This window comes from Macaca thibetana, chromosome 14 (genome assembly GCF_024542745.1).
Source record: "Macaca thibetana thibetana isolate TM-01 chromosome 14, ASM2454274v1, whole genome shotgun sequence".
Lineage (NCBI taxonomy): Eukaryota > Metazoa > Chordata > Mammalia > Primates > Cercopithecidae > Macaca > Macaca thibetana.
This window is the reverse complement of record NC_065591.1, coordinates 3,139,494-3,155,490: the sequence shown is the minus strand read 5'-3', so window position 1 is coordinate 3,155,490 and position 15,997 is coordinate 3,139,494. Positions and strand designations below refer to the sequence as shown.

At 40.6% G+C, this 15,997-nt stretch overlaps 1 protein-coding gene across 17 annotated transcripts in view; it reads left to right on the top strand.

Annotated features, from left to right (window-relative positions):
* Positions 1 to 15,997, top strand: part of ZNF195 (zinc finger protein 195) — a 33,017-nt gene that overhangs the window by 3,409 nt on the left and 13,611 nt on the right. For 3 of the 17 annotated variants that reach the window (XM_050758309.1, XM_050758308.1, XM_050758294.1), the window contains exons 1-4: positions 4,351 to 4,419; positions 4,478 to 6,285; positions 8,966 to 9,092; positions 9,587 to 9,682. In XM_050758309.1, the coding sequence (XP_050614266.1) occupies positions 6,271 to 6,285; positions 8,966 to 9,092; positions 9,587 to 9,682 (238 nt within the window). In that variant the 5' untranslated portion in view covers positions 4,351 to 4,419; positions 4,478 to 6,270. Of the gene's footprint in view, positions 1 to 3,050; positions 4,153 to 4,350; positions 4,420 to 4,477; positions 6,286 to 8,965; positions 9,093 to 9,586; positions 9,683 to 15,997 lie in introns of those variants that run through there. The other 14 variants (XM_050758310.1, XM_050758307.1, XM_050758295.1 and 11 more) reach the window with 13 other exon arrangements.

Sequence of the window (15,997 nt, the reverse complement as noted above, 5' to 3'; positions counted from 1 at the left end):
CTTTCTTAAAACATTATGGTATGTTTTTGTGATTTTTTTTTTTTTTTCAGTTCATCAGCTATCGTTAGTGTTAGTGTATTTTATGTGTGGCCCAAGACAGTTCTTCCAGTGTGGCCCAGGGAAGCCAAGATTGGACGCCCCTGGCCTAGCTAGTGCTTCCCGAGGAGCCTCCCCTGCAGGTGCCCCAGCCTGCTCGCAACAGCCATGGAAGGAGAGAAGCTGCAGAGCCTGGGAGCACTGGGGACCCACAGGCAGATGCAGTTAGAGTTGGGATGGAAGGGATTTGGGGAGGTCTTCCTGGGTATGGAATCGTTATTATCCTGGGGCTGTTTCTAGACTTCGTCAAATAAATTTAGCTTTAGGTAGGAAGTTACCGAACTCTAAAGGAGGATTGCAACAGGGAGAAGGTGGCAACTATCATACCTTTGAGGATCTCAAAAGTTAGGCAGACATGGGCTTTTTTGTGTTTTTATAGGGAGGAGGGAAGACAGGATAGAGGGTGGGAAAACCAGATTCTAGATCCCAGAATGTTTTACTCTGAAATCTGTGTGTTCTTAGGAGGGGCAAGAAGGAGGGGTTGTATGCTGGCTCAGACTGAGGGTAATTCAAAATTCAGGGGCTTGAGGGAAGGAGAGAAATTTTAGCAAGTTTTGATAGAGAAGTGTTTCGACCACTGAAGACAGAATTGTTCAGCTGTTTATGAGGAAAAAATGGGGATTTTCAAGAGTCTGTATCTGGTACTGTGGTAGGTAACAAAGTGAGTGTCGTCTGGGTCATATTATAAAGGGGTTTCTCTTCATTCAGCTGCTCCTGGAGAACACAAAGAGGGAGCAATTCTGCTGCTCAGGCCTTTTGACCAGAATCTCTTCCTTCCCCACCCTTTCCCTGGCTTTGTGCGGCTGTTCCGTTTGGCCGTTGCTGATATGTATCTTTTATAGTAAACCAGTAAATATAAGTACAGTGTTTTGCTGAGTTCTTTGAGTAGTTTTATCAAATTACTGAACTTGACAGGAGGTTATGGGAGTACCCAGTTTATAGGCAATAGACATCAAAAATATAAATATTAGAAGTATAAATGGGTGCCCAAGGCTTGTGACTGGCATCTGTAGTGGAGCAGTGTTGTGGGACTGAGCCCTGAACTTTTGGGGTCTGGGCTGGCTCTAAGTGGTGTCAGAATTAAAATATTAGACACTTAGCCGGGCACAGTGGCTCATACCTGTAATCCCAGCACGCTGGGAGGCCGAGGCAGGTGGATCACTTGAGGCCAGGAGTTGGAGACCAGCCTGGCCAACATGGTGAAACCTCATCTCTACTAAAAATTACATCACCGGGCATAGTGGCACATATGTGTAATCCCAGCTACTCACATCTATAATCCCAGCTACCCAGGAGGCTGAGACATGAGAATCACTTGAGCCTAGGAGGTGGAGGTTGCAGTGAGCCAAGATCACAACACCACACTCCAGCCTGGGCGACAGAGCAAGACTCCGTCTCAAAAAAGAAAAGAAAAAGTTAGACACTCAGTTGGTGTTGAAGAATTGCTTGGTGTTTAGCAAACACCACACATTTGGAGTCCAAAGAAAGACATCACAGGGGCCCGGGCTGGAGGGAGACTCTGGATGTCTGGGGAAGCGAGGCTGTGTTCTGCACACAGGCTGTCGCGTGGCACGTTGTCCTGTGATTCCAGGTCCCTGAGGGTGAGAGGGAACTGGGAACTTAGAGGGAAAAGTTCTTAGAACTGACACCCTCCTCCCCAGCTGTCATCACATGATTCCCACCCACTTAGGAACATGGACTTGCCGTGCCCCTTCGAAGAGTAGGCATCCCCTTCCAGAATTCACTGCAGCACCTTTGGTTTTAGAATTCCTCACCCAAAACCCACACATGTGCCTTCAGGACTCCTGGTGTATCCTCACTCCCAGAAATGGAATCTGCAGCACCAGCGTCTGCCACCAACCCATGCCCCTGGATCACCCAGTTGTACTCTCTTCCGCCTGCAGTACAAAGGGCTCGGTCAGATCATAGCCCCACCTGGGCCGCTGTCTGTCGGTTCATAGCCCCACCTGGGCCGCTGTCTGTCGGTTCATAGCCCCACCTGGGCCGCTGTCTGTCGGTTCATAGCCCCACCTGGGCCACTGTCTGTAGCACAACCAGTTTTGCTCCCAACTTTGCACTCTCTGTCTCCTGTGGATTCTTGAGAGCACCTTTCTCTCCTGATTTTTTTTGCCCACAAACCACTTTTATGTGTACATGGTGTGCCCAAGGCCACCCCTTCGGTGCCTGAATCCAGTGCCTGCTGTAATTAACATGTTCAGAATTTCAGGTCCATGGCCCTAGACTTGGCTCTTGCAGGAACAAATACAAATTAGAAATAAAAGGCTTAATTCTCTCACTTGAAAATAAGGAGAAATATTTTTTTCTTTTCCCAATTCTGAAAGGATTTACTTTAGGACACTTTAAGATGCAAATGTTTTCTCTGCTTTTTTGAAATATATGTAAGTCATTTAAACAGCTAAATAAGTCTTTTGTCATTCTTTTTAATTCAGGATTATCTTTATTTAGGACCTGAGAACCATTGCTTAGTTTTTGTTTTTAATTTGGCAAATATTTATTTTTTTCCATTTTCAGTCTTCTAAAGTAGACACAGATTTGCTTAGAAGGAAGCTGATTTTTAAGAGTACACAGCATAGGACTAAGCTCAGCGATACGGAGGGATGAAGGGTAAAGGATGCCAAGTGCCTTTGACAGAAAGCCAGTCATCCAAGGTGATTGCTTCAGGTCTGGAGGCTAAAGGACACACACTGCAAAGCAAGGACAGCTCAGTGTGTCAGCTAGACCGTGGGGTTTGCGGCCATACCTTGCATTCTATTTCTTTCTTAGGAACAACTAGCATAGTTATGTGTCGTTTTTAGTAAACAACTTGCATCCACTTAAATTAAACAGTATTTTCTACAATAATGTGATATAAAGGAACAGTATTTATTTTAGAAAAACCTCTTAAACAGTAATTTTAATACCAATGTTATTCATTCTTTTGAAATATGATGTGTTTTAACTGAATTAAAATTATGGAGAATTTTTAAATACAACATACATCATGACCAGTATATTAAAGTTATTCATACTGAGATACTTATATTTAATATCCAAAGAAAGTTCGCTCCCAAATTTTTCCATTTTCTACTCAGAATCAGCCTGCATCTCTCCCACCCAGGTGGCCATCGAGGGCCTCCGTGCAGGGTCACCAGGAACTCTCTCACCAGCGCCTGGAGTCTTTTGGACATTCGGGAGTGCACTGTGCAGACGGGGCTCAGGCTGACAAAACGGTCTATCTGTGCTTCTTTCATAGAAAAAGAGAAACGAGTCACCCAGGGTTTGTTCCTCCCCTCAGAGAAGAAACCTCGTTGGTATCCACATGGGAATTCCTCCAGTTTTCTGGTACTTGAGTAAAAAACAAAAATGAGATCTGGAGATTCAAACTGATAAACTAACTGATTCCATCTTGTGTAGCCATTAGGAAAACAGAAGGCAGCCATGGTCCCTACAAGCCAGAAACTTTCCATTTCCAGTAACTGGATAAATCAGTGAATTCAGCATCTTGGGGTTAGCACGAAGAAGGGAGTGGTCAAAGGGACTTTGGCTTCATTTGGGCCATTTTCCTGATGTGGTCGTTGTGAGTTCTGATGTCGCGTTGAAGGGATATTCGGATAGAAAAAGTGGTGGTGGTATTATTTCTGTTGCTTTTGCCCTGCTAAAAATAAATATTTAGCTTCTACCATATACATCCTAGAAAACCCTAAAGGTTTGGTTAAATTCCTTGTTATTTCATGTTTTAAAATAGAGAAGTGGCTAACATAGATTAAAATTATACAAACCCTGGGATTTAAATTTTGGGGGGGCAGTTTTAGGAAAAACAGAATTGTAAATATTCTAGTAGCACAGAGAGCAGAATCCTGCGTGCGGCCCTCTCCCTGCCCAGACATGCCCACACTCCCCTCCTCTGAGCCTCATCCAGGTCTGGCCTCACCCTGGACTCTGCTCCAACAGTTAACTACAGAGTTAAATCAGAGTTCAGGGTTTAACTACAGAGGTAAATCAGAGTTTGGGGTTTAACTACGGAGTTAAATCAGAGTTTGGGGTTTAACTACAGAGGTAAATCAGAGTTTGGGGTTTAACTACACAGTTAAATCAGAGTTTGGAGTTTATAGAGTTAAATCAGAGTTTGGGGTTTAACTACAGAGTTAAATCAGAGTTTGGAGTTTATAGACTTAAATCAGAGTTTGGGGTTTAACTACAGAGGTAAATCAGAGTTTGGGGTTTATAGAGTTAAATCAGAGTTCGGGGTTTAACTACAGAGGTAAATCAGAGTTTGGGGTTTAACTACAGAGTTAAATCAGAGTTTGGGGTTTAACTACAGAGGTAAATCAGAGTTTGGGGTTTAACTACACAGTTAAATCAGAGTTTGGGGTTTATAGAGTTAAATCAGAGTTTGGGGTTTAACTACAGAGTTAAATCAGAGTTTGGGGTTTAACTACAGAGTTAAATCAGAGTTTGGGGTTTAACTACAGAGTTAAATCAGAGTTTGGAGTTTAACTACAGAGTTAAATCAGAGTTTGGGGTTTAACTACAGAGTTAAATCAGAGTTTGGGGTTTAACTACGGAGTTAAATCAGAGTTTGGAGTTTAACTACAGAGTTAAATCAGAGTTTGGAGTTTAACTACAGAGGTAAATCAGAGTTTGGGGTTTAACTACGGAGTTAAATCAGAGTCTGGGGTTTAACTACGGAGTTAAATCAGAGTCTGGGGTTTAACTACGGAGTTAAATCAGAGTTTGACTCCTGCTGCCTCTCCAGAACTAATACACAGAATTTTCTGAAACCCCAAAGCAGATAAATGGAATAAAAGAACTCTCTATTTTGGGGCCTTAATTTTTTTTCTTTTTTACTAACACCAGTGCTTTTAGAGACATCGCATCCAGCAACCTGTTTCTCAGTCCTGTGGGTCTAATAGTTGCTTCACAAGCCACAAGAAAGTGAGGATAAACGCAACAATGGAAAGTACCTCTGCACTGTACTTCATCCTCTCTGTATCCCTTCCATCGGTCTATATGGAGCTTTTATCATTACACTTTTAAAAAGTTAGTGATAGGAAAATAGAAGAACTACAAAGCCTGGGCCCTTCGTCTGTATCTTGAGAGTTGTGGGACACTTGGTTCTATCACCCAGGGTGTGATGAGGATTGGTTCACATGACGTGAGGTGCCCAGCACAGTGCTGTCGCATACTTCTGAGCACACGGTGCCTGCTTAATAAACGCTGCATTCATATGTGTGTACACATTGTTTTCCAAATGCAGACAGACTCAGACATTGCTTGCTTCTCCAGCCCTGGAAAACTTTCAAGAGCCAGAAAATAATATAATCTTTCAGAATGGAGATTGACTGTCTCCATTTGCACCACAAGAACTTGTGTTGTGGTAGGAGGGTTGGGTGTAAGGGACTGTGCTGGGGCTGCTTTGTTTAGCTGAGTGTTGATGATCACAAGTCTTGGGGGAGCAGCATCACCATTAGTGGCAGAACTGTTAAAAAAAATCCAGCCCATGAACCCCTTTGAAATCTTCAGGATCACTTGACTCAGAGTGGGGCCAAAATTACCAGAAGATTCATATGCACATTGAAGCTTGAGAAGCAAGGCTTAGCTAAATGGTTCTCAACCTGGCTTCTAATTAAATCACATGGACAACTCAAGAAAAGGCCCTCACCATTGCCTTCCCCACAGATTCTGCCTGTTGGTTTGGGTGGAAGCACCAGTGCTGTTTAAATCACATGCCTCATGGGATTCTAAGGTGTGGCCAGAATCAGTGATGGGGGATTTCAGATGCATTTGTACGAGTTGAGTTCAGCCTTGGTTCCAAAGGGAGGTCACAGGGCCTTCTTTGCCCAGGTTTCAGAGGCCGGCTCGGTACAGTTTATGCTCCAGTTGCCAAAGCAGAATTGCTTTTGTTTAGCAGGGGAGGGAACCTGAGAGCCGGAAGAGAGAAAGTCACATTTTGATCTCCATGTAGAAGTTTACTGTTGCTGAATCTCTTTTATAAAGAACAGAAAAGCGTGGATTTTTTCTGTATTTCTACGTCTTTCCGTTGATGGGTGTGGTGGTCGCAGGTGAAGGGGTTGTGCTGACACCTTTAAAGGCATATTCTCATGATGCAGGTGTGATTTGTCCAGAGATCTTTCCTAAGAGGAAATCCCAGAGAAGCAGGAGAAAGAGAAAGAAATGGCTGGTGCTCAGGTAAATGCATCTCAGGTCAGGGGTTGTGTCCGCTTTTGATCCTGAAATGTCATGTGTTTAGAATTTGGAAACCTTTACTTCTCTACTTGTGGTGTTTCTGCATAATAAGTTTGTTTCAGCTACTTTTTTTTTTCTTATAATAATGAAGGGTCTCTGAACATATTTTTCTGCATACCAAAGCCGTCTCTCTGTTTTCTTCACCTTGACTTCTTATATGCCATGAAGAATTCTCACCATGACTTTATGACCTGCAGTATTAAAAACGTTCACTTCGTGGCACTGAACGTGTGGATACCCAGGATTCCTCTCGAGGATGGGGTGCGGTTTTTGGATGTCAGCAAAGAAGGGAAACGTGCACTGTTTAGGTTTCATCTGGATGCTCCATTAGCTGCATGCAGAACAGGACTAAGAAAATAAACATTTAAACTCGATGACATTTATTGCCCAGAATAACTCAGAGCATTCTGGAAAAGAGAAAAATGAAAAGACACTTGCTTTTTAGAATGCTAAAGAAAGACTATTTTAATACACTATTAGAGATTACTGCTGGGCGCAGTGTCTCACGCCTATAATCCCAACACTTTGGGAGGCCTAGGCCTCCACTTGAGACCAGGAGTTCGAGACCAGCCTGGCCAACATGGTGAAACCCCATCTCTACTGAAAAAATACAAAAATTAGCCAAGCATGGTGGCACATGTGGATAGTTCCAGCTACTCCGGAGGCTGAGGGATGAGAATTGCCTGAACCAGGGAGGCAGAAGTAGCAGTGAGCTGAGATCACACCACTGCACTCCAGCCTGGGCTACAGAGTGAGACTCCGTCTCAAGACAAAAGAAGAGATTACAGAACCTGGGAGATATTTGTCAGAACATAGGAGATATTTATTTGTCAGAACCTGGGACGTATTTGTCAGAACCTGGGTGTAGGGAGAACCCCTGAAACTACTGCTACAGAATAAAAGATGAAATGCTCCTAATTGTTGTAAATACAAAATTGCATGCAGGATTGTGTAGACAATGCCGGGTTGGGCTGCCAGAATGAACCAACAGCACGTGATGTGCTTCCCCCTGCAGAGAGCCTATGAACGGACGTGCAGTCAGAGAGGTTTCACATCACCAAGATTCCTATCCCAGAAAAGCAGAAGTTCATAGCTCTGGGAATGGAATGCTACCCTTGTGGAGAGCCTATAAACGGACACATGGGGGGCGCCTGTCCACATGGATAAGATAGGGCTATAAACGCCCTTATCTTGCCACGGCTCTTCTAGGTCTCTTTAGGGTGAAGGCATACTCCCTTCTGAGAATTTGTGGTCTAACCGTTTGTCTAGTTTCACGTCCTGCTTTCATTGATTGTTTGTAACCAGCTTTTGCTGCCATTGTTACTGCTGTTTAATATCTTGCTAATCATAGGTTATGGATAGACTGTGTTTGTGTTTTAAGGCTCTGTTAGAAATTGCTGATGCACACACACTATATCGTAAATTCTTATCTCTGTATACTGTACTTCTGCATACCAATGTTATGTTAAAGAATTACTTCATCCCCATGTGACCATCTCACTTCATAATCAAACGACCCTAAATCCCTCACTAACCTACCCCCGCCCTCACTAAACTTAATAACAAATGCTGGTATATCCAGTGCATTGGCAGCATCGCAGGACCAGAAGGTGGTGACCCCCCTGGACCCAGCTTTCACTATCTTGTGTGTGTCTTTTATTTCTCGACCTGCTGATCCGCTTGGGAACAAAGAAAGAGCCCCGTTGCATTGCAGGCTGTTGGCCCATACCTGGGAGATATTTATTTGTCACTTGAACTTTGCATAACAGTAAGTTTCAGTATGATTCGATTCAGATTATAATTGACCTTTTGGCCAATACGACACCAGTAATATGTCCTTCTCTGTGCATTGGCACACGATAAAAATCTGTCCTATTACAGTTGATATTAGTTTTATTCAGTTGGTGAAAGAGCTCTCTGACAGGTTTTTCCATTGTAGAGTTTATTTTTTTCTCTTTAAGTACCTTGAGGAGATTTACTAATTAGTGTGCATAAATAATCACATTTAATCTGAAAGGTCTTTGCTTCTTAGATTCTTTTTGCATATGCCTTGCTTTAGAAGATGAAGAATCTTTCTTTGTGGTTCAGAAAAACTGGGATAAACCCATGCTCTGCCACTTACAGGATTTTGACAAAATATTGTCCTTGGGCCCAAAGGACTGGCATCACTGGTGAGCGCATTAGAAATTCGGAAACTCAGGCTTGACCTCCGATTTCCTGAAGCAAAATCTGCACAAGAGCTCTAGTTTATTGGACACATTAAAATTGTAGAGACAGCTTCTAACTCACCATGACTTTTCCACCTGAGAAATATACACACTTTATTCATGTGACGTAAATGTAGCACTCAAAAATGGACATGCCTTTGTTGACGCCCTTAATTTTATATTTCATCATCCAGAAAAGTATTGTATGTACACTGCTTATGTGGATCTTAGGCAATTCTCTTTCCTCAGAGTTAGAGAATATTCTTGTGCTAAAAATTACCTTATTTTATAATTCCAGTCACTTGTGTAAGTTAGAACCAGTTCTCTTCACTCGCTCATTTCACCTTGAATCCAGTTAAGAACTCTGCCCAAAGCCACTTGGTAAGTATTTGTTGTTGTTGTTGTTTCTTCTTCAGACACTGTTGACGTTCAGGGATGTGGCCATAGAATTCTCCCTGGAGGAGTGGAAATGCCTGGACCCTGCTCAGCAGAATTTGTACAGGGATGTGATGTTGGAGAACTACAGAAACTTGTTCTCCATTGGTGAGGATAACTTCAATACGTAATTCCTCATATGCCCTAAAGAGTTCCTTTCGTTCCTTTGTGGAATGTTTTTCGGGAGTTTCTGCATTGCATGAATGAGTTTCAGACCCCTGCTTTTAAGAAAAACATGGGGAATTGTTGATGTTAAAAAAAATCTTCAAAATGTGGTTCATTTTGACATAAACTTCCTTTTTTTTAACTGATTTGTATCTTTCACTCTACTGATAATTCCAGAGATTCAGTGGCATGAAATATTGTTGCCCACACCTTAAAGTCAAATTTCCATCACCAGTGTTTTATTTCAGCAGTACTGAGTGGTGAAACTGAGAACCCACAGATTTACAATACTTACTGAATATTGTTTATGTCAGGAAGCATAATTTTTGGATTAATTTTCTAGAATCTTCTATAATGTTCACTCTACTAAGCACAGTACAAGGTTGGTAATTGGAGAATTTCAGCAAGAGTAATGTCACTTTTTTCTAATAAAACAGGTCTCACTGTCTCTAAGCCAGGCCTGATCACCTGCCTGGAGCAAAGAAAAGAGCCCTGGAATGTGAAGAGACAGGAGGCAGTAGACGGACATCCAGGTGGGTGGGTGTGAACGAAGCAGGTAACCCAGGTGAGAGGTCCAGAGGTCGAGGAGGAAGCCAGAGCCAGAGCTTAAGATGTGGTTTGGGAAGCTCTGCTCTAGTGGAGATGGTTTCTGAGAGCCTGGGTGTCTTTCTCTTGCTGTCCCCTAGGAGCGTCTTCTGTCTCGTTCTCTTAAATTTTCTACAGACTCCGCTTCCTGTTTAGTGATCTTCCTTTATAAAAGTTACAGTAAAAATCAGATCCTCCTCCTGACGAGTAAGGGCCTGTATGGTCTCATGTCTTGCTCTGCCACTGCTTTGGGAACATGCATGTACCTGCCTATGTTTGAGGAACTCTGTTAAATGTTTTTTGATTTCTTTTTTGCATCATGTCTGAAGTGTGCAAGAGGCGTAGTGATGGTGTTTGGTTCAGAAATCCCAGAAGTCCCATAAACAGATGTTGTATGCTTTCTGCTTTATGATTTCGTATCCTACAGAGGTTTCAAGTGGGAGTCTACAGAAATGTATACTCAGCAGTTTTCTCCAAACACTAGGCATCTGCCCAAATATGAGATGATCTAATGTTGTTTTACTTCAAAATTTTATTTATTTTTTTTTTAGTGTGAACTGAGGTTGATCATTTAAACTCTATATTCCCTAACTCCCAACTGTAATAGTTATAATATTATCATTTTATAATTTCTTCTTTTTTAGTATGAGGCTTATCAGGACAGTGTCATTCATAGGTATGTACGTGTATGTGTATGTATATATGTGTGTGTATATATCATATATCAACATCCTTTTGAAATGATAGGATTTCACTTTTTATGCTGGAGTAATATTCTGTTGTCTATTTACATCATATTTTCTTTATCCATTCATATATACACACACACATATATATACAGGTGTGTCTATATGGGCATATGTGTAACAGATTATTTTAGAAATAAAAACTGTGTATATTGTGTACAATGTAATAATTTGATATGTGTATACATTGTGAAATAATTAGTGCAATCACATTAAGGAATAAATCTATCACTTCACATAATTACCTTGTAGTGAGAACAGTTCATGTCTACTGTTGGCAAATTTTAAGCATACAAAAGATTATTAATAGTATTCATAAAGCTACTCATTAGATTCCCCAAACTTACTCATCTTACAACTGAAAGTTTGTACCTTTTGAACAACAGCTCATTTTCCCCATCTCCAGGCCCTGGCAACTGCCATCGTCCTCTGCTCCTGTGAGTTCAGCCATGACAGATTCCACATCTGAGGGGGAACGTGCAGTCTCTGTCTTGGGGCCTGGCTGAGTTTATTTAGCATCATGTCCTTCAGGGTCATCCATGTTGTTGAATAACAGGATTTCATTCCTTTTTTATGGCTAATATTCTGTTGTCTATTTATATCACATTTTCTTTATCCATTCAGCATGCACAAACGTTTAGCTTGTCTTTATATCTTGACAATTGTGAATAATGCTGCAGTGAACATGAGGGAGCAGATAATTCTTCAAGCTGCTGCTTTTATTCCCTTCCGTTACTATATACACAGAAGTGGGATTTCTGCATTGTAGAGTAGGTTTATCTTTTTTTAATTTTTAAATAACGCCCCCTCCTGGTTTTCATAATGACTCTACCAGTTGAGAACTCTGAGTGTTCAGAATTGTTTTTTCTTTACATCCTTGTCAACATTGTTGTTAGGTTGCTGCAAAAGTAAGAGTGTTTCTTACTATTTAGAAGGCAAAAACCACAATTACTTTTGCACAGCCCTGATATACTGCTTATTTTTTCTATTAGCCATGCTAATATCCAAAAGTTTGATTGTCAGTGGTCTTTGGCCTGCAGAAGCTTTTTAGCGTAATGCAGTCCAGCTTGTTGATACTTACTTTTGTTGCTGTACTTTTGGTGCCATATCTAAAAAATGATTGCCAAGACCAGTATCAAAGAGGTTTTTTTCTCAGAGTTTTTAAGGATACATGTTTTACATTGAAGGCTTGATTTCAAGTTGATTTTTGAGTATGGTGTAAGAAAAACTGTCTGTTTCATTATTTTGATTGTGGGTATTCTGTTTCCCCAGGACCAAGTGTTGAAGAGACTGTACTGTCTGTGTTGTGTATTCTTCGTGCACTTGTGAAAGATTAGTTAAGTGGATATGCATGAGTTTAATTCTGGGCTCTCCATTCTGTCCCATTGGTCTCTCTGGCAGTTTTCTTCTCTGTTCAGATACCATCCTGTTCTTACTACTGTAGTCTTAAAATGTCGCTTGAAATCAGAAAATATGATGTCTCTTGCCTTGTTCGTTTTCCTATAGATTCCTTTGGCTATGCCAAGTCTATTGTAATTCCATATAAATTTTAGAATTCTGTTTTCATTACTGTGAAAAAGGCCGCTGGAATTTGATAAGAAGTTTGTTGAATCTGTGGTCTTGGTCTTTAGCAGAATTGTACAGCCCCCTTCCTGGATTCCAAAGCTCTCTTGAAGGCATTTTTTTGAGATGAGGTCTCTCTGTGTCACCAAGGCTGGTTCTGAGCTTCTGCCCTGAAGTGAGCCTCTCACCCCAAGGTCCTGAACAGTTGGGATTGTAGGCGTGAGCTGCGGCGCCTGATTCTCTTGGAAAGGTGTTTCTGCACACAGAAGACTGACACGTTGTTGTTGTTGGGGGATATATAAGCCTGGTCCACCTATTTCACCATTTTTCTATGTCACTCTCCTGTACATTTTCACTTTCTCTTCTGCTCCATTTCAGATTTATCTCTAATTTCAAATTCTAATATGCAGAACAATATGCTAGAATTAACGTGTTATATCTGAATTAAATTATTTCGGAAGCACTATTTGTTTATTTATTTATTTATTTTGAGATGGAGTTTGGCTCTTGTTACCCAGGCTGGAGTACAATGGCACTATCTCGGCTCACTGCAACCTCCGCCTCCCAGGTTCAAGCGATTCTCCTGCCTCAGCCTCCCGAGTAGCTGGGATTTACACACAGGCATGTGCCACCACGCCTGGCTAATTTTTTGTATTTTTAGTAGAGACGGGGTTTGTCCTTGTTAGTCAGGCTGGCCTCGAACTCCCGACCTCAGGTGATCTGCCCGCCTCGGCCTCCCAAAGTGTCGGGATTTACAGGCATGAGCCACCGCACCCGGCAAGCACTCCATATTTATTAAATTATCCTATTTCTTCAATCCGTATATAAATAGTAATATTATTTATTCCCAAATGTTTATCTTATCAGTGACTCTCACTATACTTTACATAATTTATATTTTTCTTTCTTTAGAAATATAAAGCTATTCCTTCTAAAAGTTGGATGGCAGCATTTTAATTTTGCATAAGAATCGCATCAGTATAGTAAACATATAATAAAAATTATCTTTAGTATCTTCTTACTCATTAAAATGTTCTCAGTAGAGTCTTTTATTAATGATTGTAGTGCATTTTCTGTGAAGTTTCACTGCTGTACACTGCATGCCAGTGATTCAAAATACCTGCTTTTCATGATTACACAGTCACAGTTAAATATTGTAGTTATCTAGGCAAATTCTTTTTTAATGGTACATCAGTGTTTCATAGCAGATTTTATGACTAACATCTTAGTGTTTTGTAACTCCGTATTACTGTTTTTATGGTTGAATAATATTCCTTGTATGCAGATGCCACATTTTTTGTGTGTGTTCATCACTTGAGGCTTCCCCCATTTGACTTTTCTGAATAGTGACACAGTAAACATGGGTGTGCAAATATCTCTCCTAAGTCCTGAGTTGCAGTGTGTACTTTTGATATAGATCCAGAAGTGGGATTGCTAGATCATATAATTCCATTTTTAATTTTTTGAAGAACATGTATGCTATTTAAAAAAAAAAAAAAAAAAAAACAGTCTCACTCTATCACCCAGGCTATAGTGCAGTGGCGCCATCTCAGCTCACTGCAACCTCTGCCTCCTGGGCTCGAGCCTTCCTCCCCCTTCAGCCTCCCGAGGACCTGGAAGTACAGGTGCCACCACCACACCCAGCTAACTTTTGTATTTTTAATAGAGACAAGGTTTTGCCATGTTGCCCAGACTGGTCTCGGACTCCTGGGCTCAAGTGATCCGCCCGCCTCAGTCTCCCAAAGTGCTGGGGTTCCAGTTGTGAGCCAGTGCGCCTGGCCTATGCTATCTTTCATCATGGCTGCATCCTTTCTTTCCTACCAGCAGGTTACGTGGTTTTCAACGTCTTCACATCCTTGACAGATCTGAATTTTTTTTTTACAGTGGCCATTCTAATACGTGTAAGGAAATAGCTTAATTGTCATTTTGTTTTGCATTTCTCTACAAATTAGTAATTTGAGCATTCATTCAGGTGCTTGTTGGGCGTTTCCATATCTTTTTTGAAGAGATTTCAGTTAGTCCATCTATTTTTAAATCAAGTTATTTAATTGTTGTTGTTGAGTTGTAAAAGTTCCTTATATAATCTGAATATTAAGTCCTATCAAATGTGTGATTTCCAAGTATTTTTACCCATTTCTTAGGTGGCATTTTCACTTCACTCATTATTTTCTTTGATTTGCAGAAAGTTTGAAGTTTGATGTAGTTCAGTTTTTCTGTTCTTTTGTTGCTTATGCATTTGCTCTCCTATATTTTCTTCTAAGAGTTTTATTCTATTTCTGTACCTAAGTATTTCATTTAAAATACTTCTGTATATGGTGCATGAAAAAGATATCACTTCACTTTTCCATGTAGATATCTAGTTTTTAACATCATTTGTTGAAAGGACTCTTCTCCATTGTGTGGTCATGGATACCTTGTGGAAAATTATTTGATTTTATCCACAAGAGTTTATTTCTGGGTCCCCTGCTTTGTTTCATCATTTAGTTATCTGTCTTTATGTCAGTACCACGTTGTTTTTATTTTCGTAGCTTTTTATATGTTTTAAAATCAGAAAGTGTAATGCCTCTTTGTTCTTTTTAAAGAATTTCGACTAGTTATTGTTCTTAAACTAATTTTAGGATTAAAAAATCAAAAAGTACCATTGGGAATTTGATAGAGATTATATTGAATATGTACATTAGTGTGGCCATTATTGACATCTTTAAAAAACTAAATTATCTGACCATTGAGCAAGAATGTGTATGTTCAAGGACGTTTAATTTCCATACATTTTTGGCATTGCCAGTATTACTTTTGCTTTTGATTTCTAGTTTTATTACATTTTGGTTAGAAAACATGTCATGGGACTTTCATCTTTAAGAGTTATTTGTTGTAACAGAATGCACTTTGTGTATTTGAGAATATTGTATATTATGCTTTTTTTGACTGGAGCATTCTATACGTATCTGTTAAGTTGACCTGTGTAATTTTCTGTGTGTGTGTGTGTGTGTGTCGGAGTCTCACTCTGTCACCCAGGCTGGAGTGCAGTGACGCAATGTCGGCTCACTGCAAGCTCCACCTCTCGGGTTCAGGCCATTCTCCTGCCTCAGCCTCCCGAGTAGCTGGGACTACAGGCGCCCGCCGCCATATCCAGCTAATTTTTTTTTTTTGGTATTTGTAGTAGAGACGGGGTTTCACCGTGTTAGCCAGGCTGGTCTCGATCTCCTGACCTCATGATCCTCCCACCTCGGCCTCCCAAGGTGCTGCGATTACAGGTGTGAGCCACCCCACCCGGCCTTGATTTTCTGTGTAATTTTCTATTCTGTGTTGAAAATGGGGTCTTAGAGTCGATAATTATTGTATTTCTGTGTACGTCTTGCTTCACTTCTCTCCATATTTGCTTTATGTATCTGGGAACCCTGATGTTAGATATTAATATAGACAGATGAACAGTTACAGGTTCCTGGTTAATGGACACATTTTGCCATTACATGCTATTAATCTTTATGTCCTGTGACAGTTTTGACCTAAAGTATATTGTGTCTAATATAATGATAACCACCCCACCTGACTGTGGTTACTAATTGCATGGAATTTTTTTTTATTCTTACTTTCAGCCTATTTTTCTATTTAAAGCTAGAGTCTTTTGTAGCTAGCATATTGTTCTTAATTCAGCTATTTTATTTCTGTCAAATAAGTAGGTTAATTTATGTTTAAAATCATTTCTGAAGGAAATGAAGTTACTGTCACTATCTTGACTGTTACTGTTTTCTGTGTTTCTTGTAGATATGTTATCCCTCATTTCCTCTTTGACTATCTTCATTGTTTGTTTTGTGATTTTGTGTGGACATGCTTTCATTCTTTTCTCATTGTGTTTTGCAGACCTTGTATAGGTATTTTCTTCGTGATCGCCTTGAAAAATGGAGAGTATGGCCGGGCGCGGTGGCTCACGCCTGTAATCTCAGCACTTTGGGA